The 17,540-nt window shown below is 47.3% G+C and overlaps 1 protein-coding gene across 1 annotated transcript in view; it reads right to left on the minus strand.

Annotated features, from left to right (window-relative positions):
- CCDC92B (coiled-coil domain containing 92B) overlaps positions 1 to 13,236 on the minus strand; it is a 37,162-nt gene extending 23,926 nt beyond the window's left edge. The window contains exons 1-2 of the mRNA XM_079955823.1: positions 12,426 to 13,236; positions 7,581 to 7,737 (exon numbers count right to left, since the gene is read on the minus strand). Of these exons, the coding sequence (XP_079811949.1) occupies positions 7,581 to 7,737; positions 12,426 to 12,479 (211 nt within the window). The 5' untranslated portion in view covers positions 12,480 to 13,236. The remainder of the gene's footprint in view (positions 1 to 7,580; positions 7,738 to 12,425) is intronic.
- Between the last annotated feature and the right edge of the window lie 4,304 nt (positions 13,237 to 17,540).

The following is a 17,540-nucleotide window of genomic DNA, read 5'->3' on the forward strand; positions in this document are numbered from 1 at the left end:
CCAGCCTTATGTTCGGTTCTCCCCCTTTCTGTCCAATTTCTCTCTGTGTTGTTGTTGTTATTGTTGTTGTTGTTTAAAAAAGAGGACCTCATGACCTCACTAATATATGCATTCATACACACTTTCCCTAGTATATGCATTTTTGTAAACATTGTTTTATTGCAGAACTTCTATTGGAGAACTTTTGCAAACATTGTTTGGTTGGAGAACTTGGTTTCCAAATGAGATGCAAAAGTTGCTCTCATCAGAAAAGAGGACTTGGGACTACTGAGCAACAGACCAGTTCTTTTTCCCCCCTCTTTAGCCCAGGCAAGATACTTCTGATGTTGTTTCTTGTTCAGGAGCGGCTTGACAAGAGGAATACAACATTTGAAACCCATCTCCAGGATCCGTCTGTGCATGGTGGCTCTTGATGCACTAACTCCAGCCTCAGTCCACTCCTTGTGAAAGTCCCCAACACGTCTGAATTGTCCTTTCCTGACAATTCTCTCCAGGCTGTGGTCATCCCTGCTGCTTGTGCACCTTTTTCTTCCACACTTTTCCCTTTTTCCTTTCCATTAATGTGCTTTGATACAGCATTTTGGGAACATCCAACTTCTTCTGCAATTACTGTTTGAGGCTTTCCCTCCTTGTGGAGGGTCTCAATGATGGCTTTCTGCACAACTGTCAGGTCAGCAGCCTTCCCCATGATTGTGCTTCCTACTGAACCCATTGCAGGTGTTATGGATTGAATAACTAGTGCACCTTTTCACAATATTCTAATTTTATGAGATTGTTAATTTTGGGTTTTTATCAGCTGTACCCCATAATCATCACAATTATAACAAATAAAGGCTTGACATATCTCGCTTTGTATGTCATGAGTCTATCTCATATATTGGTTTCACCCTTTAAGTTGAATTACTGAAATAAATGAACTTTTCCACAATATTCTAATTTTCCGAGTTCACCTGTAATAGTTAATCATTGTCTTTCTTAAAAATAAAATAGTTGTCATGTTGACTCTAACCTTCCTTGCTTGAGCATTGTGGTGGATCAATGTTGCTGGAGAACAAACCCCATCACCCCTGGCCATTGGTCATGCAAGCTGGGGCTGATGGAGGTCCAACAACATCTGGAGGGCCACAGGTTCCTCACCTTTGTGCTAGTCACTGCTGTGACTTTGAGACAGTGATCAACAGGGCTGAGCCTTCACTTCCTCTCCCTCTCCCTCCCCCTCCCCTCCGGATCCTCGGAGAATGAGATCAGTGGCGGAAACATGCAAGTAATGGACTAGGCACAGCAATTTCTGGTAAGCCATTCAAATCTCTCCTGCTATCCTATTGCAAATCAATACAGGCAGCCTTATGCCCACCTCCTCCTGCCTCGTTCCTGCAGCTACAGTAAAACTCTGCAGCATCTCTCTGGCAGAGATGGGTGAATCTGCCAATTGCAGTTTCTCAATTTTTTTCCAACGTTATGTTCAGCTCTCCACATTTCCATATCAGTTTGTGTTTTTCCAAGAAAACAGAAAGTCCTCATGAAAACCCACTAGTGTTTCAGGGCGACTCTTTCTTGGCACAGACAGTTTCGTACGCAATTTTAGCTAACGTGCAGATTTTTTGAAACTCATAGAATTGTAGTTTGGAGGGACCCCGAGGGTCATCTAGTCCAACCCCCTGTGATGCAGGAATCTCAACTATCTCAAAGCACCCAGTGACAGATGACAATCCAACCTCTGCTTGAAAACCACCAAAGAAGGAGGGTCCACTGACATTCCACTGTCAAACAGCTCTTACCATCAGGAAGTTCTTCCTCTTTAGTCAGAATCTCCTTGCAACTTGAAGCTGTTGGATCGAGTTCTACCCTCCAGAACAGGAGAAAACAAGCTTGCTCTATCCTCTATGTGACAGCCCTTCAGATATTTGAGGATGGCTATCATATCTCCTCTCAGTCTCCTCTTTACCAGACTAAACGTAACCCAACTCCCTCAACCATTCCTCATCAGACTTGGTTTCCAGACCCTTGGTCATCTTGGGTGCCCTCCTCTGTATACGTTCCAGCTTGTCAATATCCTTCTTAAATTGTGGTGTCCAGAACAGGACACAGTATTCCAGGTGTGGTCTGACCAAGGCAGAATGAGCATTACTATTATTTCCCTTAGTTGGCCAAATCCATTGCCCAGTTCTGGCGTTTCATTATTGCTTCAGAAACAAAACTGAACGTTTTGGCTGAGTGTTTGGATGATTAGCGTCTAAAGAAACACATCCTCACAATCCCTTTGTGTGAGAAGTCCACTTCTTTTTTGTTCATGGCAATGCTAATTAAGGTTCCCATTTTACCTTCCCAGGGTGAATGGGGTGAGGAGAACTGGAAGCATACATTTTCTGCCTAAGTTTAGGCAGGATGGGAGGAGGGCCAAGTTGTGCCTTTCGTATGTCAGGCTCATTCCAAGAAATGACTCATTCCAGTATTGTTAACAGCATTTATCTTCCCACAAGACCTGATACTGGAAATGTGGGGATTACAAAGGACTGGAGAGTTTGGCCCTTTTTCTGGTGGCTACTCAGGGAACACAATTGTGTTTCGGAAATGACTCACACATGGGAGCAGGATGGGAGTATTTGGGCTTAGAGGCTGACCGCAGCCATCCAGGCCTTTCTATCTGACTCACGGGGGGTGGGGGTGGGGGGTGGTCTTCCCTAAGCCGCCCTCCCCAGCCATACCATAGAACTGTAGAATTGTAGAACTGGAAGGGATCTTGAGGGTCACTGAGTCCAACCCCCTGCAATCTCAACACACAGTCCTCCACCCAATTTGAAACCATACTGGACCCTGCTTAGCTTTGCAGATGTGCTAGCAGTTTTCTAGCTGCACCCCTTCTCCACAGACCCTACACCTCACCTTTTGCTTCACTATGATGCGTCTTTGCATTCTGATAATGGGTAGAGGACAGAGGGTGTTGCCTGAGTAAATTAGCATATGTGGCTCCACCCACATTTGCTCCTGGTCTTGCCCACCACTGGCATGTGGGCCCGGAGATGTGGCCATCCAGATTAAAAAAATGGGTTTCCCTCCCCTGATGTAGAACAAGCTATTGGGTTTATAGCCTTGCCTAGCTTTTGAACCTTGGGGGGGTCGCCTCAGTGGAAGAGGAGGGTAAGCAGGATCCCCTAACTGATCGCCATGCCACCAGGGAGCTGCTTGCTTTGCTGCACCTAAAAGACCATGCACAACTTGCACAGCAGCAAGGCAAGCAGAACCAAGTGGGCTGGGAGTAGCACATTTGCTGTAACCGTGGGTCACTAATTCAACCCCCATCCTAACAGGTTAATGCATTTGAGGCAGAAGGAAGGCATTAAGTAAGTTCAGTCTGCTTTTGTTGGTACGATTGTGTCACTGTAAAACAAATATTTCATTTGGCGGTTCCATAAAAAGAAAATGCAGGTGGGCAAGACTCCTGAAGTAAGGGGAAAACAGAGCGACTTTATTCTGAAGTGTAGTCAAAGTGATACATCACTTGCCTCCTTTTTTGGGGGGGGAGCGAGTCAATTTAAGGTTTTCTAATGAAACTGGAGCAGAGGAGAGCGGATGGCAGAGGGGAAGCATCTACTTATGTTTTGGCTTAGTCCTCCTATACAATATGTAACAAAGCTCTGATTGAAGGTTACAATTTTGAGCAGTGAGGAGTAAGTGTATGCTTAAGTCTTCCAGGCTTAGTTGTTTTCCTTTGCTAAATAGCCCCCAAGATTCCTTTACCACTAACAAGAGAGCAAATGCCTACCTGTGGCTCAGCCAAAAACTGCTGAAGCAACATCAACCACCTTTCCTTGGGAGGTCTTCTAGGACCCGAAGCTACCTACCGCTGGACAGTAATATATGTCCTGCCTAGGAGCTCTCCTAAGTCCTGAAGTGGCTCACCCTGCCTACTACCCAGAGCAGCAGTTCCAAGTACTGTAGTAAGCAGGTTAAGCCTCTTCAGGACCTCGGAGAGCTCCAATGGAACTCATACGTACACTCTTGTTCAGCGGGTCGTAGAGAAGTGAACCATAAATATGTTTCTACCTCAGGAGCACTCCAAGATCATGATTTGCTAATATGGTGACCATGGGCAGAAGTCTTCTCTGGTGTTCGCAGGGCCTTGCCCCTCTCATCCTTCCCCTATTGAAATTGAGTGAGTTCATTACACAGGGAGTTTCAAAGTGTAAGGTAGAGGTAAAGGCACCCCTGACCATTAGGTCCAGTCATAACCGACTCTGGGGTTGCGGCGCTCATCTCGCTTCATTGGCCGAGGGAGCAGGCATACAGCGTACATGTGGCCAGCAAGACTAAGCCGCTTCTGGCAAACCAGAGCAGCGCATGGAAACACCGTTTACCTTCCTGCTGGAGCGGTACCTATTTATCTACTTGCACTTTGAGGTCCTTTTGAACTGCTAGGTTGGCAGGAGCAGGGACTGAGCAACGGGAGCTCAACCCGTCGCGGGGATTCGAACCGCCGACCTTCTGATCGGCAAGTCCTAGGCTCTGTGGTTTAACCCACAGCGCCACCTACTAAAAGTTTGATTCTCTTACATTTGCAGAACAAATATTATGGGGAACCTGTCACTGTGCCAGTTCCACAGATGGAAGAAGGTTAAGTGGGCATATATTGGCTAAGGTGATCCTGCACTTAAACTGGTCCCAAGCTTGCTAAAGCTTTATATTCTAACACCTTAAACTTGGCCCAGTAGCAAATGGGCCGCCGGTGCAGATCTCTGAGAACAGGTGTTATATATGCTGACGGGGGCTTCGCACCTGTCAGCAACCTGGCTGCAGCATTCTGCGCCAGCTGCACTTTCTGGGTCAAGCGCAAGGAAGAATGACTTAACCCAAAGCCAAGTTAATCTCCTCATTCTCTGTTGGCAACCTTTTGCTTCTCGGATTTCCTTTCGGATTACACTTCTGGAACTTGAGCAGCAACCGAGGAATCTAAATACTGGATCCACAGCTTCCTTTGTCTCTTCAGAAGAGACTTCTGCAAGCTGGCTGGATGCGCGTCCCCCACCCATGCGCCAAAACCGGTACAAATGAGATCACTTAACACTGATGCACATGGCACAGGGCTGAAATTAATCCTCTTTGAAGAGGAGGAGACACAGGGGGTTTAATGATGGCTTTGTAACACACAATGTACTTTGCCCCTCCCCCACAGTGGCTCCCTCCCACAATCTTGGATCAGGCAAAGGACTGCTGGATTAACAGAATGCTCACACTCATATGTTCCCCTCCCCACCCCCAGGCTTTTGTCTATTGTAACTCAAAACACTGTTTAGTCGTCCGCCCTAACAGAAAGGAACGTCTTAAACTGGATTGCATTGAAATCAAATTTAGCCCAACCATCCTAATTACAATTCCAACTGCGTTTCCTAAAAGACAGACAGAGAGAGAATGTGGTAGAAAAACCTTTCTCTTTCATTCAACGTGTATTCCCAGAAGGAAACCAATTAGAGAACTGATTACTAACGTAAGCCACACTTGCACCATACATTTAAAGCACTGTGGTGTCACTTTGATCTGTCATGGCTTCACCCAAATGATTCTAGGAGCAGCAGTTTGACAAGGAGGCTGAGATTTGCTAGGAGACCCCTGTTTTCCTTACAGAGCTACAAAATTCAGAAGAGGGAAGAGGGATTGACTGTTAGATCATTCTGGGAACTGTAGCTCTGGGAGAAGAATAGGGGTTCTCCTAACAACTCCCAGCACCAAACTACAGCTCCCAGAATTCTTTGGGGGAAGTCATGGCTGGTTAAAGTGGTGCCATAGTGCTTTAGGTATAGGGTGTGAATGTGGCCTTACTCTGGCATCCTTGAAATCTTTCCAGGCAGCAGATTACACAATCTCCCAACACCAATGTGTTCAATTGCCGTCTGACTCTTACAGGTCTTTCTCAGAAACTTCTGTGAGCAGAAACTTCTGGCTGTGTGTACATACTGATGCTCTTTGTCCAGATGTTGTTGGACTCCAAATTCCATTGCCTCTGACCACTGGCCATGCTGGCTGGTCCGGATGGGAGCTGGAGTCCCTTGGAGGTGGCGTGGAGGGAACGGTCAGATCAGGAAGAGGGATGGGAGGAGTCTGGAGAGTTAGAACCAGATGACCCCAGGGACAGTCCCAGTGGAGTCCAAAAAGCAATGCTGGAGCCCCAAGAAACTTTGGAGCAAGAGCGGGAGTTGGTGGGCACAGTAGCATAGCGTGGGTTGCCAGAGCCCGGGGCCATGCGGAGCAGGATGGGAGGGAGGGAAAGGGACAGAGTGCACATGTGCATTCAACTGCCTAGTGGCATCTGCATCACCCAGGAGATCGCAGCCGTAGAGATAAGAAAAGAAGAGTCATTGCATTGTCTGGAGAGGCCACTTCGTGGTTTGCATGGAGAAGTCATTTTCAACGGAGCCCAGTGACAGAAGGAAGCACCTGTATTGAAGCAGCACCGGGTGTTGAAATTTTGTGTCCCCAAATTTTTTTGGGACCCGGGCAACCACCCCATACTATGCCACTGGGTGGGCAGGAATGCAAGGAGCTTCAGTTCAGGAGAGGGTTCGAGCCTGTTGTCAGGGAAAGACCTTTCCCCTGTGTTACCACCCTAGCCAGTTCCCTCCAGAGCCCCCTCTAATAGTAAGGTTTCTCCCTTGGAAGAGACAAGTTGGATGTTGAGCTGGCATTGACTCCCCTTCCTAGGTCCTGGAAATTCCAGCGAGAACATCAACCAACTCAGGGCTTGTAAACACTTTTGCTTGCCCCATGCCTAGAAACCACGGGTCTGAGAGGTTCTATATTTGACCCACCACTTTCCCTGGGAAAACCCACTCCTTACCACTGAATCGGAGCCCATATCAACTCGCAGAAAACCCGATTTGACGTTTGCCCCAATTCAATGGCAAAGTGCAAGTTTTTCTCAGGGGAAAGTGGTGGGACAAGTGGAAGTTGTGGATGAGGCTTCTGAGCTGTGCCTTGTCCAGTCCCAAGACTCCTCTTGCTTGCTGTGTAAACAGACTGTACCTGGCCCATTCTTCTAAAGGAAGGTGCTGGTTGCATCCACTTCTTAGCTTGCCCCTAAGTCATGCAATTCCCCTGCAGTGCCTTTGAACCTTTGTCTTGCCGATGCACTATAGTGAACAAAGTCTGAACGATTTGGGCAGAAGCAGACACTGGAAATAAATTAATAAATTTAAAAAATGTCCAGTAGTATCTTAGAGACCAACTAAGTTTGTTCTGGGTATAAGCTTTCGTGTGCATGCACACTTCTTCAGATACACTGAAAGAGAAGTCACCAGACCCTTATATATAGTGAGAGGGTGGGGTTTTTCTCAGAAGGGTGGTAGGAGATGGGTGATTGACAATGGGTATGGTAAACTTGTTGACAACTGTTAAAGACTGCAATTAGTCCTACAGGAAAAAGCAAAGGATAGTATGCAGAGGTTGGAATTCAAGATCTCCCTCCAGTGAGAGACAGGACACCCGTAACTTCTGGAAGCCCACAACTCCCACCAGACCCAACCTGCATGGTCTGTGGGGTCAGGGAGCCTCATGAGACTTGGAAGGTCACCGCAACTCACTCAGCTCACCTGTGCAGTGCTTCTGTAAGTGGAGGATCTCCAGGTGCAAATCGTGGAGGAGTTCCATCTGCTCCTTCTTCAAGAAGGCGATGTGTCTTTGCACACTTTGGATATGGTGCTCCAGGGACAGGGTCTCCATCGCAACACAGTTGTCAACCGTCAGAGCCTAGAGGGAATTAGACGTGGATTCATGAGTTGCCCTCATGGCAATAGTGACTTGCGGGAAGAGGGAGCTGCTTCTTCTCTCCTGCTACCCTGTCTCAAGTGAGTCCTGTAGGCTGATTTACTGAAAGACATTGGCTGTAAACACATCAAGCAATTGATATATTTGAATATATTTCCACGTTCCACCTGTCTGAATAAAAACAAATCAAACAGGCTGCTGTTCTTGCACAGAGCAGAACCACAGAATCGTAGGGTTGGAAGAGGCCACGAGGGTCATCTAGTCCAACCCCTGTGATGCAGGAATCTTTTGCCCAACATGGGTCTTGAACCCACAACCCTGAGATTAACAGTCTCACACTCTGCCAGCTGAAAACTATGACCTGGGAGACCAAGGTTTGAATCTCAACTCAGCCATGAAGTTCACTGGGTGACCTTGGGCCAGTCACCATCTCTTAGCCTAGCCTACCTCGCAGGATTGCTCTGAGGATGGAATGGGGAGGAGGTGAACCACATGCACCGCCTTGTGCTCCTTAGAAGTTAAAGGTGGTTTATAAATGCAAAAAAATTAAAAATAAAACAGCTCTTTCTTAAATTCCAAATATGGTGTTTAATTAGACACTGAATGAGAAATCAAGATTATTCACAGAATTGTAGGTTAGGTGATTTTCAACACGATTCTGTTGAAGCAAGTCCCATTTTCAGCTGGGCTTACACCCAGATATGTGCTCACAGATTTGCAAAGTGGTGTCAAAGCCGATTTATGCAACTCTTTCTGCTAGTAACTTAGCTGAATTTAATACATGGTATCCTATCTGAACCTGCCTTGGAGTTCGACTTTTGAAGGGATTTCTTACAAACCCACATTTAAGATCCTTGGGATTGGAGGGCGTGAGACACAGGGCTTCTTTGGTGGTGGCTCCATGTTTGTGGAACCCCTTCCCAAGAGAGATACATTTGGCCCCATCAACAAGGGTTTTTTTAACAGGCCTTAAAAATCCATCTCTTTTGGTTTCCAGCTGAGATACTGGTCTGAATCTAGAAACAATTTAATGATAGTGTTGCAGGTGTTAAACCATTTCACTGTTTCAGTTAATGTTACACGCGTGCCCTGCTGCCATGTGAAACTTTTAAAACACCTATTTCAAATGACTAGATTTTTATTAGAATATGATTGTGTAGTTTTATGTGGTTTTTAAAGTTGTCAGCCACCAGCCTAAAAGATGGCCCAGGAGCACAGAAACACAGAGAGCTAGCTGCCTTAAACAGAGTCAAACTAGCGGTCCATTTAGATCAGTAATGTTGGCACTGACTGACAGCATCTCTCTCCAGGGTTCCAGGCAGGAAGTCTTCCCCAACCTTACCTGAGGATTGATCTTGAGACCTTTTGCTTTCATACATGTTTTATCACTGAGCCTCTGAACTATTTCAAGATAACAACCAAACAACCAACCTCTGGCAGATATTTCTCTGTCTGTGCTCCTAATGCAAATAAAATAAATCAATGATGCAGAATAATGTCTTATATCTCGCCAGGAAAAGATCCGCACCTGGGAACCTCATAAAGGACACCAATTCATAAGAGAGGGAGCAGTGGAATGTTATATGCCTACTCAGAAGTAAGCCCCGTTGAGTACAATGGGAGTTGGTTACGTTTTTCTCGAACTGCACCCTTCAGACATTGAGATCTTGCTTTTCCACTGGTGCTATTAAAAGTGGCTTACTGTTTTTCAATGAAAGGTTTATAAACTAAACAATAAATGAACAAACAATGAGCAAACTCAGGTGCTTTTCCCTTGTGGGTTTCTGTATAACCGCAGACCTAAAATCTGGAAATACAAGAAGGCAATCGCAAAGTAGGTACAAATGCATTAAGGAGCATTGAGGCCATATACCCAAGAGAATACAGTGATGTTCTCTAGGTACTTAACTAATATCAAGGGACGTGCCAAGTAAACATCTCTAGCAAGAATGTTTATTATTAGTATTGAAACGGGGAGGTTCTGCTCTTGATCTGCCCACCTAACCTCCAACCAGTGGAGGCTTGTCCATAAGGGTACCCAGGGTGCTGCCCACCAACCTCAGTCTGCCTTCAGCCATCCCCACCTGCCTGCCTTCTCACATGCAACCAGTCCAGAAGGTGGCCCTGAATGTCAGCTTTATGCTCTGATGCCCCTGCAGAACTCAGCAGGGAGGAGGATGGGGCCCAAACCAGAAGCCGTTTGCTCTGGCTGTCATTGCCTCTGGCGCCACCTACTGTTCGGCTCCCTGCTTTCCGCCCTATCAGTCCCAATGGGCACTTGGGAACCAAACCAGGGCTTCTGATTATAATATTTCAACCAGGTTCATAGGAAAGAAGGGGGTCCTTTCATGAGAAGAAAGGCATGTGGCTCAGAGGGAAAGTGACTGTGGAAAAGAGGAAACAAGGTGCATAGGAAGTTGCCATACACTGAGTCAGACCACTCACCCAGCTAGCCCTATATTGTCTACACTGACTGGCAGTCGACCTCCAGAGTTTCAGACAGGGTTCCCCTTGACCCCCAGTGGGAACCCTACCTGGAGATGCCAGACGATTGAACCTGGCACTGTCTGGACGCAAAGCAGATGCTCTTCCATTGAGCTACAACCCTTACCATAGGACAGAACTGCGATTCCACAGTTGTACCGCAGAAGCATAACATTTACTCTGGAGATTCATCTTTTCAGGACTTTTGGTTGTTTTAGGATTACACAGGCAGGCTGAGTTGCCTGCCAGAGCAGAGGCGGCTATTGGTCTGCGTGGACCAATGATCTGACTTGGTATATAAAGCAGCTCCCTTATATGGGAAGTGTTTCCAGTTCCTGGGCAATGCAGTTTTCCTTGGTATCTTCCAACTCAAGAGACATTGCTCCCGGTGGCGTTTTGACTAGACAGACAAACTCCAGAGAGGAAGCCTCAGTTTGTGTGTCGCAGCAAAGCCCAGCCGTTGAGTCTGACCAAACTTTTAAAAGGAAGAGGTTGATGGTGGCGTCACTGGCATGTGTGGGGTCACAGCCCACATTGCCAGAGGCAAAACGTAACCCCTCCTCCTGCGAATACACAGCAGTCTAGAGCACAATCAACCCACTGAGTCCTAAGATACAGGTTGCCCACCCGGAAGTGACCCAACGGGACATAGGAAGCTGAGTGGGATCATCAGCTCAGTGTTGTCTGCAGCCAGTGTGGTGTAGTGGTGAGAGTGTTGGACTAGAAGCTGGGAGACCAGGGTTCAAATCCCCACTCAGCCATGAAACTTCCTGGGTGATCTTGGGTCAGTCACCATCTCCCAGCCTAAGCTCTACCTCTCAGGGTTGTTGTTTGGATAAAGCGGGGAGGAAGAGAGCCATGTATCCCACTTTGAGCTCCTTGGAGGAAAAGGTGGGGTATAAATACAGGCAACAAATAAATAAATTCCCAGACTGGCTTTCCATGGTTTCAGGCAGGAGATATTCCCTGCCCTACCTGGATAGAAGCTGGGGCCGTCTGCACGCACAGCAGATGCTGAACCCCTGACCTATGGCTCTTCCCTGTGGTTATGACCTCTTCTCCAGATGTTTGCCCAACTCATAGAGTTGGAAAGGACCTTGGGAGGTCTTCTAGCTGAACCTCCACCCATCATTGCAGGTCAGAAGAACAGAAGGACCAGACTGAGTGCTCAAGTGATATGAAGGCAACGCTTTAAGGGGGACGAAGAAGCTGACAGGCAGCGCCACCCCCTGGGCTGAGAGTAAGTAAGGAGGCAGGCAGGCGGGGGCTGGCTGAGGGAAGACACTCAGGTTGGTGGGGCAAAGCCCCCTTTGCCCAAATGGACCAGCTTCCGCTGGGTATTTGACCTCTGAGCCACCGCTTTATCTGCTTTCTTTTAAAAATAATAGTTCAAAGACCTTGTGCGCTGACTCTCATTCTTCTTTGCAGCTGGAGAGGCTTACACTCTGATGTTTGCACTAAGGGAAGCTCAATTGCTGCTCGCTTGTTTCTGCCTAGGGCAACTGCCTTTGAGCATAAGCAGAGTGCATTTTCTGATCCCTCCCACCCACTCCAATCTGGGCTTAAAAAGGCACTTTCCAAGCCTGAGGAGTCCCCACCTCTGCTGCCCCGAAACTCAACACCTCCCTTTGTTGAATTTAGGAGCAGAGGAAGTGTCTTATACCGAGCCAAATTATTGGTCCATTCAGCTCAGGATTGCCAACACTGTCTGGCAGCCTCTCTCCATGGTTTCAGGTAGGGGCTGTTCCCGGACCTACCTGGAAATGCCAGGGACTGAACTCTGGGTGCTCTTCTGCATGCTCTGAACACTGACCTATATGGCCCCCTTCCCCTGAAATTAACCAGAGGTGGATGAGTTGAGTCTGTGCCATGGATTCCTGGCACCAGCAGGGGGTTGGACTAAATGACCTCTGGGGGCCCCCTTCCACCTCTCTGATTCTAGGACTGCAAAGCAGTTCGACCCTTTTAAAAAACAACAACCAGCCAATCCACAAACTTCTATTATTTAGCAGGGAGCCAGTGGGATCACCATCTCCAGAAAGCGGCAGCTGCTCTGTATTCAGGTTTCTTAGGAAAATCCTCTCTCTCTCTCTCTCTCTCTCTCTCTCTCTCCTCCACAACAGATCTCAATATGCACATCTTTCCCTCTCCGTCTCCCCCGCTTCCCGCCGCCTCGCTTTCCTTACCTGGGCAAAACGAGGAGGCGACAGCAGGAACTGGTGGCCACGACTCGGTGTCATCAATGGAAGGAGATGCCAAGGCAAGGAAGGGCGAACAGGTTGGGTTCTCGTCCCCCCTGGAGGGTTATCCAAACGCTCCCCTCCTCCGTGTCAGCCACAAACACTCGGAGGGTGGCGGGGGGGGGAGGTATTAAGGAGGGAGGCGGGAGGGAATGGAGGGGGGAGATCCCCTCCCGCCACCCCTGGCGCCCCCTTACTGGGTTTTCTCCTCCTCTTCCTCCTGGATCTCCTTCAAAGCCTCCTGGCGCAGTGGACACACAAGGGCACCCGTCCCAAAGTTGCGGACTCCATGGTGGCTCTCTCGGCTGCTTCTCCCCCGTCTCCCCGGTCCCCGTCCTCCTCCTGCGTCCCCTTGGCAAAGCTGGGGAGGTGATGGTGATGGGAATGGTGGGCTCCGGAGGTGGTTTGCAGCAGGCCCTGGCAGGTTAGAGGAGAAGCAGAGGCGAGCGAGGGAGCGAGCGAAGGCGTAAACACAGAATAACGTGACCGGAACTGGTGAGATCAGTCTGGGTTGGCTTGTACAGCAGCAGGAGCAGCAGGGAGAGGAGGAGGAGGAGGAGGGAAGAGGAGGATGGCTCCATTTGACAACATCCAGCCGATGAAATCACCTCTCTGTGCCTCCCCCTGGGGACTCGGCCATGGCATTGGAGGCTGCTGATTCAGCACAGAGCCAGGGGAGAGTGGATGGAGACTGGGGTGGTGGTGGCAGAGACCCACCTGGGGAACAGAGGCGGAGACATCTATTTTAAGCCAAAGCCTCCTCCTCCTCCTCTTCTTTCCCCCCTCCTTGCTTTTCCCTGCAGCTCTCTGAGATCCCAGAGCAGGAAGCGGAGCACCCAACCCGCCAATGGGTACTTAGAGGAAGCTCACAGGCAGGAATTGAAGGTAATAGCCTGAGATCATTTGCAGGCCTCCCAGCGGCTGACATTCAGAGATATGCTGCTCTTCTACATGGAGGTTCCACCTTCGGCCAGGCAGGCTGTTCTGCACAAAGCAGGGCTACAGCTGTTTATATATGAGTTACCTGAAATCATAGGAGCCTACTCCTAGGGGCTAAGGTCCCATTGGCTCCCCAATAAAATATTTTGGGGAGCACCCCCAATGTTGATGAACATTGCCGTTCAAATGGTGTGTGCGTGCTGCATCTTGTGATCGATTACGCAGGGTGGGGCTTGCCTGCTCCCCCATATTTTATTCCAAGTTGGCACCTCTGTTTGAAAGTTCCAAGCAAAGGTGACTTGTATTTTGTCACTGGGTCCAAAGATGCAGCCAAACTGAGGTGCTTTAAGCTTAGTTCCATAGAATCATGGAATCATAGTGTTGGAAGGGACCCTGAGGATCATCTAGTCCAACCCCTGCAATGCAGGAATATGCAGCATACAGGGATCAAACCTGCAGCCTTGGCGTTATCAGCACCACGCTCTAACCAACTGAGCTATCCATTTTGCCAAAAAAGTTGATTTGGCGCCCAAGCCTGAAACTAAGAAACAAGATATAATATGTTGGCTTTTAAGTGCCCCACTTTTCTTTTAATGTTTACTGGGCACAAGGTGCCCAGAAAGAGTAAGATTTTGAGTTGCACAGAAATGGAGAAAGCTCTGGGACACGAAAGCTTACATCATAAGCAACTATTCTCTCTCTCTCTCTCTCTCTCTCTCTCTCTCTCTCTCTCTCCTCCCAAATATACAGCTGTATCTGTAGAAATATAAAAGAGAATTCCAAATGATAGCTTTGTCAATGTTTATATGCAGAAGCCCACTGTGGTGTAGGGCTTAGGCCAGCCTTGCCAACCTAGCACCCTCCCAATGTCATTGGACTGTAACTCCCACCAGCCCCAGCAAGCATCGCCAGTGGTCAAGGATGATGGGAGTTGTGATCCAACAGCATCTGGTTGGAAGGGAGGATCACATGCACTGCTCTGAGTGTGGTGTGGTGCTTCAAAGGCCAACAGATTTATAGCAGCAGAAGCTTTCACAGGCTAGGCTGGCCACTTAATCAGGCTAGCAGAGTAATCTCACTGGGAAGGAGCTGACCATGGTGCTGAACTCCAGAAAATGCAGTACCCCATCCTTCTCCTCACACTGTCAGACCTTAGCAAAGCATGGTTGCTCATAAACACAACCATTGCTCATTGCTTCCCTCTTCCATATGTAAATTGCATTTAGTAGTCCAAGGTCTAAATCTTGCTTAGAATAAACAGTATTAACTTCTGGTCTGGATGGTAACTTTCTTTCTTTCTTTCTTTCTTTCTTTCTTTCTTTCTTTCTTTCTTGATCACTCGTAGCCAAGTAAGATTGTCTTCCATAAACACAGTTTTAACAATGAGTCTGTAAGTGACTGTGGAGGCCAATTCCGGATCCACATGTCCTTCCACAGTGGGGACATTGGTTTCTGGGCAGGAGTTGATCACGGTGTGGATTTGCCAAGTGTGCCTTCCTCTTAGCATGTTTCTTTTTTAAAAAAATAATTTTTATTAACCGGCCAATCAAATAAAATTAAATCACATCACATAAATTCCGAATTACAAAGCCGAATTTTAAATTTTGTTGGGGGGACCCATATTTCAAGATCCGAAGGGGGATTCTGATCATCTTCTTGCTACTGCGTTAATGTCCAAATCAATCCAAATCAGTCCAAACAGAGTTCATAATTCTATCCAGTCTTATCTTGCTGTTTCCACATCACATCTTGTTCATATATTTTCTCTTTTTTCTTTATGATCTCTTCTGATAGTCTCCTTAAGCCGATAAACACCAATAATAATCCTGTGTGAATTTTCCGTTCTTCCAATCCTCAAATCGAGATGGTTTCCATATATCATCACCTTCATAGATAACATCGCTCTTTCCATCATTGATCTCGTAAAACTGTCGCTCTTAAGTCCCTCTGAGGAGTTTCAACCACAATATAAAAACAGCTCTATTTCTCTCTTTCTCCTCCCAGACTCAAGACCTCCGACAGAACTTCCCAATATGGCGACAGCATTTTAAACTGCGTCATTCCAAAGCTCTTATACATTCCACGCTCTTCTTAAAACATGCTTTGGTTTGAAAGTTTATCTCCACACAGCCTTAAATCCACAGCTTAAGTCCTTAAAACGTCAATTCTGACTCGTGAGGGGAGGGGATTCTTGTTTAATCACATAAGGAAAGAAAGGAAAGTTTTTCCCCCTCCCCCATCAGTCATTTGCCATACCGTATCTTGGCATATCTTTTCATGTTTTATTCTTGTCTTGTTTTAACAGAGATCTCTTCTGTTAGCAGTCTTTACTCCCCCTCCTTCCTTGAAATATGTGCATTCCTTCATCCAAATTGTTTCTTTTGAAGTTCTTGTAGCTAGTGGCGCGGATCAGGGACGGCGTCCAGGAGTGCTGGAATCCCACAGGAGGGCTTTGTGCCTAGTGCCCCCATCCCCACAAATTCGGGGGTGGTATAGGGCACAGCAGGCAAGGGCAGTCCCCCCCCCCACCATCCTGGGGGGGTATGGAGGCTAATTACTCCCATCATAGCCTCCAAATTACCTCGTGTGGGTCGGAGAGATGTTATTGTCAGCCATCTTCCGATGCGCCCCCTAGTGGCCCCCTCCTCTTAGCATGTTTCTCCCTTGCGTCCTGAGTTCAAGTGTCTTCAAAGCCCACAACACCTTTGGTAAAGGCTATTCTCGAATTGGAGCACTCGCAGGCAAGTGTTTCCTAATTGTTGGTGTTTATACTAAGTTTTAAAAAGATTTGCCTTGAGAGAGTCTTGAGAGACAATGGTGTGTGCCTCTGGGGGTAAAGTCAAATCACTGCATTAGCAACACTCACTAGGGTGCAAGCCTGGGCAGTGTGTATGGAGGTCCTGGGCCTTCCAGGCGATGACTCCCCTCTTGGCTTCCCTGATGTGGTCCAAAGGAAACCAGACCAATACATTTGGCACCAGCTTGGCTGCAGGAGTTGCCAAAAGGAGGCATACAAAGATGTCATCCAACCATCTTAGGGACTCCACTCTGGATTTGTGTAGGGTTTACTCCTTCTAGGGCTTCGATTGTCTTCTAGGGCCAATGTTAGAAACTAGAGAAGAATATTCTGAAAAGTATTAGGCCTTTTTATTTCATTTCAAGGATTTATCTGAGAAAGCTAACAGATACGGAGGCAATTGCAAATGAAGGTGAAGGATTTGCCTGTCGCTAGTAGTGTGTCAATACAAGTGGAATGTTAATGATCATGCTTTGACTGCCTTCAGTTTGCATTTGGTTGAAAAGAAGGAAAGAACGAAAAGCATCACCAGAAGTCATGTTTATGTGGCATGAAATTTGAACTTCTTCTGGCACAGATTATGAATAGGTCTGTGTTCTTAGGAGGTGTCTCTCAGCTCCTCTTTGTGAAAGCCTCCGAAATTATATTTCAGCAGAGCTAGTCGGACAAGGGACACATGATTTTTTTGAATAATTTATTTCACATAAGCTTCTTATTGACAATGAATAATTCAACCGGCTCTATTTAAAGCTTAAGAGCCATTTCTGCTAGACCCCTATGGCAGGTTAGAAGAAAGAGGTTGTTGCTGGAATATTCTCAACTGCCTGGTGAAGGCTTTAAAATGCCAACTGTTTCTGAAATCTCTTGAGTGGAGAAGCAGAGAAACACATGCACTTTGCTGCTGCAACTTCAGATTTGCCACATTTGCGTGGGTTGTGAAAAGAGCACCTTACATTTCTGAACTCAACATTTAGCTAGAAATGCATGACTAGTTTTGTGAACCCAAACATCTGCACCTCCATGTGCCTCTGTGGCGATGGATTTATGTTTCTCGAACAGCACTTTCCTCTGGAGCAGGAGTGGGGAATCTTCAGCCCTTCGGTTGTTGACAGACTCCTAACTCCCATCAGCCCCACCCAGCATGGCCAGTGGTCAGGGATGATGGGAGTTGTAGTCCAGTAACAATTGGAGAGCCCACAGGTTTCCCATCACAGCTGTTTTCTACTAGAGTAGTACCTCGGGTTAAGAACTTAATTCGTTCTGGAGGTCTGTTCTTAACTTGAAACTGTTCTTAATCTGAGGTACTGCTTTAGCTAATGGGGCCT

This window comes from Podarcis cretensis, assembly GCF_951804945.1.
Source record: "Podarcis cretensis genome assembly, chromosome: 15".
Lineage (NCBI taxonomy): Eukaryota > Metazoa > Chordata > Lepidosauria > Squamata > Lacertidae > Podarcis > Podarcis cretensis.